Below are 4805 nucleotides of genomic sequence, written 5' to 3'. Positions count from 1 at the left end.
GTATCTGGCGTTTCTTCCTCATATCCAAACGCCATGTTGGCTGGCGTTTCCTAAGAACAGAACACTTCAGAATAGGATTTTTCTTGGCAAATAGAATCTGAATGATTCTCCTTAACAAACAGAGCACGGAACAAATAGAATCTGAATGATTCTCCTTGGCAAAGAATGATTCTCCTCAACATCGAGGATCCGGATTTTTATACTTCAACAGATAAATTCACAACACCATAATTTACAGCATAACACAATAATTTACAGCATAACACCATAATTCAAAGCATAACACTCAGCATAACATCATAGTTCATAGTTCAACAGACATAGTTTATAGTTCATACTTCATACTTAAGAAGATAAAAACTTCATAGTTCAACAGACAACATCATAACACTCAGAATACTACATAGGTCATAACACTTCACTTCCTCCCTCTCTTCGCAGCCATCTTGCCCTTAGTAACGTAGCCCTCTCGGGTGTTCTGCCAGCCAGGACGTCTGACGTTCCTTGAGCTAGCTCGACGTGTTTCTTCCGTCGGCTGAGTGGGTTGACTTGGCTGCGGAGCATCTTTCATCTACGAAGCCCCAAACTCAATGAAGTCCGAATCCGCGGCCTCGTTGTCTGATTCCTCTTCTTCTTCAATCTCCTCAACATGTGCTCGGCTAGAAGAAGCATGTGCTCGACTCGAAGACGGACGAGCGGAAGAGGCCCGTGGACGGCTGGAAGACGGACGAGCGGAAGACTGCACATCCATCTTGTACTGCGCACGTGCCCTTACATCGGTGGACGAAACACCGTGGCAAGAAAGTAAAGCCGCTAGTGTGCGGCACCGTGGCAAGAAAGAACAAGAGGTGGACGAAGGGGCGGGCGCTGGACAGTTACATAGCCCCCCAGAAACGCCAGCGCCCTTGACATTTCGGAGCCACCTGAAGCGCCAGCCTCTTTGGCGTTTCTCTTAAGGTCTGCAACGTCCAGTAGACTGGCGTTGCACATAAGGCATGCCACGTCCCACTGACGTTTCTCATAAGGCCTACAACGTCACGATTTCTGACGTTTCTAAAAGAGTCAGATCGTGAAAAACTTTAAGATCGAATTCATTGCGTGAAATTTTTTCGTCTGATGGGTTAAAACAGTGAAAAAAACCCTCACAGCCAAACCCGTTTCAGACTCACACCACTTGACAGACATGGCACCCTGCTTTCCTGCCGCGTACCAATTAAAACTGTGCTTGGAAACTGGACAGAGGGAAACAAAGTTAAAAGAAGGTGACAAACGACGGGTTCCCAGGACATGAAGAAGTGCGTCTGCCTCGAGCTCCGCGAGCTGCTAACACAAGCAACATCATCGCGATTAGTTTTTCGTAATCCCGGGTAAGCTAAGTACGGAGTAAGTACGAGTATAGTAGTCAATCAAAGAAGAAAAAACAAGTTGGAGACATGCTTGCGAATTGGGGGGCATCATGAGGCGGCGTACGCAGGCCCATCCCACATGAATGATCCATGGTGTGGCTGCATTGCAAGCCTGCCACTAAGAGTGATCATGTCTTCTCGGCTCTACCCTGCATGTATTATCTGATGCACTCATGGCAAGAGAAATGGTTGGAACCCCATGATGGCCCATGCCGAGCCAGCCATAGGCCAAGCAGAGCCTTCAAGCTGGGAAGAAAGAAAGAACGAGAGGGAAAAGCAGCCGCCAACCGATGGACCGTGGAACGGGGTATTCGGAGACCAGGCAGCCGCGTGCTTTCGCTTTGCTCCGAGAAAAGTGACCGGCCACCGATGCCCTAGCTACTACGTACCCCAAAGACTGGCCGGCTATCCGCCATATCCTGCGAGGAGCATCAGGATGTACTACGCGCAGTCGCTTTTGATGCGCAATGGCCGGTGGCTACGTTCCTCAGCTTTCCATGGCGAGACTCCGGTCAATCCCAAAAGAAAAGGAGATTGTTGATCATGTCGTCACGGCACGCAGTCCAGCTGAAATAAGAATCAGGAACAAAAACAACAGCAAGGTCGGTGTTTTACTTGGGAAAACTGCCGGCTGATTTTGCTCACAAGAAACGAGCGATCTTTATCACCGAAATTCCTCATAAAGGAGCGGGAATTATTTTTGAATTGTCTCTAATTAAATATTAGCCTCATCACCGATCTCTAACATTTCACTCAAATTGCAAGCCTTTCAAAAAATTCTGAGAGTTACTTTATTTTTATTTTCCCCTTGGATGAAGCAAGATTGGTGAAAATAATAGACTGAACTCAGAGCCTGAAGGCAGAGGGACAAGCAAGCTAGTCAAAGCTTGATCACAGCACAGGGGATTTCGTTTCGCTTTTCCCTCTGAACTCCTGCGTGCCTTGCCCCCCGCCCCAACCTCCCCGTTTCTCGCAGCAAATCGATGATACAACTGCAAACTAACTTAACCGCCACATCCATATATACAGTAGTAGTAGTACCGGTCTCTCATCTGGTCGCACCAAGTAAGCCAGCAGCAGTAGCCCCACAAGCGTTAGCAGCTCTCTGTCCCTGCACCCAGCTGAGAGAGAGCAATGGAGCCGAACGGCAGCGGCCTTGTTGCCGCTGTAGCGGTGCTCCACCTGCTGCTGTTCGCTCCGAGCTTGGCAGTGGCGTTCAACTACGCGGACGCGCTCGCCAAGTCCATCATCTTCTTCGAGGGCCAGCGCTCCGGCAAGCTGCCCCCCGGCAACCGCATGCCGTGGCGCGCCGACTCTGGCCTCACCGACGGCGCGCAGTACAATGTACGCCTTTTCTCCCTCGGTTGTTCGTGTGAGTCACCGGCTCCAGCTCCGGCATGGGCCTCACCGTCACAGCGTGTGTTTTCAGGTGGATCTGGTGGGCGGGTACTACGACGCAGGCGACAACCTCAAGTTCGGACTGCCGATGGCCTTCTCGACGACGATGCTGGCGTGGAGCGTCGCCGACTTCGGCAAGTTCATGGGCTCCGAGCTGCCCCATGCCAGGGCCGCCGTCCGCTGGGGCGCCGACTACCTCCTCAAGGCCGCCACCGCCACCCCCGGCGCGCTCTACGTGCAGGTAGGCGAGCCGGGGCGCGACCACGCGTGCTGGGAGCGGCCGGAGGACATGGACACGCCCCGCAGCGTCTACCGCGTCGACGCCAACAAACCAGGCTCCGACGTCGCCGGCGAAACGGCCGCGGCGCTGGCAGCGTCCTCGATCGCGTTCCGCCGCTCCGACCCGGCCTACGCCTCCCGCCTGCTCCACGCTGCCATGGAGGTGTTCGACTTCGCCGACCGTCACCGCGGCTCCTACAGCGACTCCCTCAGCTCCGAAGTCTGCCCATTCTACTGCTCCTACTCGGGTTACCACGACGAGCTCCTGTGGGCGGCGTCGTGGCTGCACCGCGCGTCCAACAACGCGTCGTACATGACGTACGTGCAGGCGTACGGCATGCAACTCGGCGCCGGTGACGACGACTACTCCTTCAGCTGGGACGACAAGAGGGTCGGCACCAAGGTGCTGCTCTCCAGGGGGTTCCTGCGGCGCAAGCTGCAGGGGCTTCAGCTCTACAAGGCTCACTCCGACAGCTACATCTGCTCGCTCGTCCCCGGGACGAGCAGCTTCCAGGCCGGCCAGTACACGCCGGGAGGGCTCATCTATAAGGAGGGCGAGAGCAACATGCAGTACGTGACGACGGCGACGTTCCTGCTGCTTGCCTACTCCAAGTACCTCAAGTCCAGCGGCGGCACCGTGTCCTGCGGCGGCGGCGGCGTCGTGTCTCCGGCCGACCTGGTGGCGCTGGCGAAGCGGCAGGTGGATTACATCCTGGGGAAGAACCCGGCGGGGAGATCGTACATGGTTGGGTTCGGGGCGCGTTATCCGGAGCGTGCGCACCACCGGGGCGCGTCCATGCCGTCGGTGCGCGCGCACCCGGGCCGTATCGGCTGCGACGCCGGGTTCCAGTACCTTCACGCCGGCGGGGCCAACCCAAACGTGCTCGTCGGCGCCGTGCTAGGCGGGCCGGACTCGAGGGACGGCTTCGACGACGACCGCGGCAACTACGCGCAGTCCGAGCCCGCCACCTACATCAATGCGCCGCTCGTCGGTGCCCTCGCGTTCTTTTCCGGAACCACCAGGAAGTAGCTACGGAGTGTGCGTTTCCGTGTAGGTGTAGTGTGTCACGTGTGACGTGTGTGTGGGGATCAGATTGGCATGTGACAGAGTGGGAGCGCCATGGCAGCAGAAGCTGTGTGAGCTGAGCTCCCCCGTCGCCTGCGCCCGTATTGTGTTTGACTCGCTGGTAACTGTATCGTGTCGCGTCGTATGCCGCCTTTCTTGCAAGTTATCTGAATTGCAAGGTGCTAATTGAATTAAGGTACCACTTAGGAGGTGATTGTTTTAGAGATTTTCGCTCGTTCGACTGTTTACCGCGTAAGAGGGAAAACATTACTAGCGTTTGTTAGCTTCACTAGCAAAAGGGCCGTGCGTTACGATGGAAGAAAAAAATACCACACGCTTTTAATTTTTTTATAATTATTTTAGTTTATTAAAATAATAAGCTAACTAACTAATGTAGTCAGTCCTATCCTATTTTGTTGAGAAATCAACCCGTTAATTGTTAATTCTACCATGACGAGAAATTGAGCGGGACAAGCAAAGCAAAACAAAGAAGCTAAGTGAATTGATCAATGGACTATTATCTTATTTCACTCATGTGGTAGAGAATGCGGGATCAGATGACAAATTGAAGGTGGTGTTTCATTCTCTATCTCTACGACAATACAATCTTACATTCAATACATTCATTCATCAGCAAACAAATCCCCACAAAACAT

The 4805-nt window shown here is 53.5% G+C and overlaps 1 protein-coding gene across 1 annotated transcript; it reads left to right on the top strand.

The window, feature by feature from the left end:
* The first annotated feature begins 2333 nt into the window (after positions 1 to 2333).
* On the top strand, positions 2334 to 4371 carry LOC123407634 (endoglucanase 19-like). Its single transcript, XM_045100812.1, has 2 exons — positions 2334 to 2750; positions 2836 to 4371. Exons 1-2 carry the CDS (start codon positions 2541 to 2543, stop codon positions 4111 to 4113), a joined length of 1488 nt encoding a protein of 495 aa, XP_044956747.1. The 5' UTR covers positions 2334 to 2540; the 3' UTR covers positions 4114 to 4371.
* The last annotated feature ends 434 nt before the right edge of the window (positions 4372 to 4805 follow it).

This window comes from Hordeum vulgare, chromosome 7H, assembly GCF_904849725.1.
Source record: "Hordeum vulgare subsp. vulgare chromosome 7H, MorexV3_pseudomolecules_assembly, whole genome shotgun sequence".
NCBI lineage: Eukaryota > Viridiplantae > Streptophyta > Magnoliopsida > Poales > Poaceae > Hordeum > Hordeum vulgare.
This window is presented reverse-complemented; position numbering and strand designations above follow the sequence as displayed.

Coding starts and splice junctions, on each gene's coding strand:
- LOC123407634 (XM_045100812.1), top strand. CDS start 2,541: ATGGAGCCGAACGGCAGCGGCCTTGTTGCCGCTGTAGCGGTGCTCCAC. Junction 2,751..2,835: donor CCGACGGCGCGCAGTACAAT/GTACGCCTTTTC, acceptor GTGTGTTTTCAG/GTGGATCTGGTGGGCGGGTA.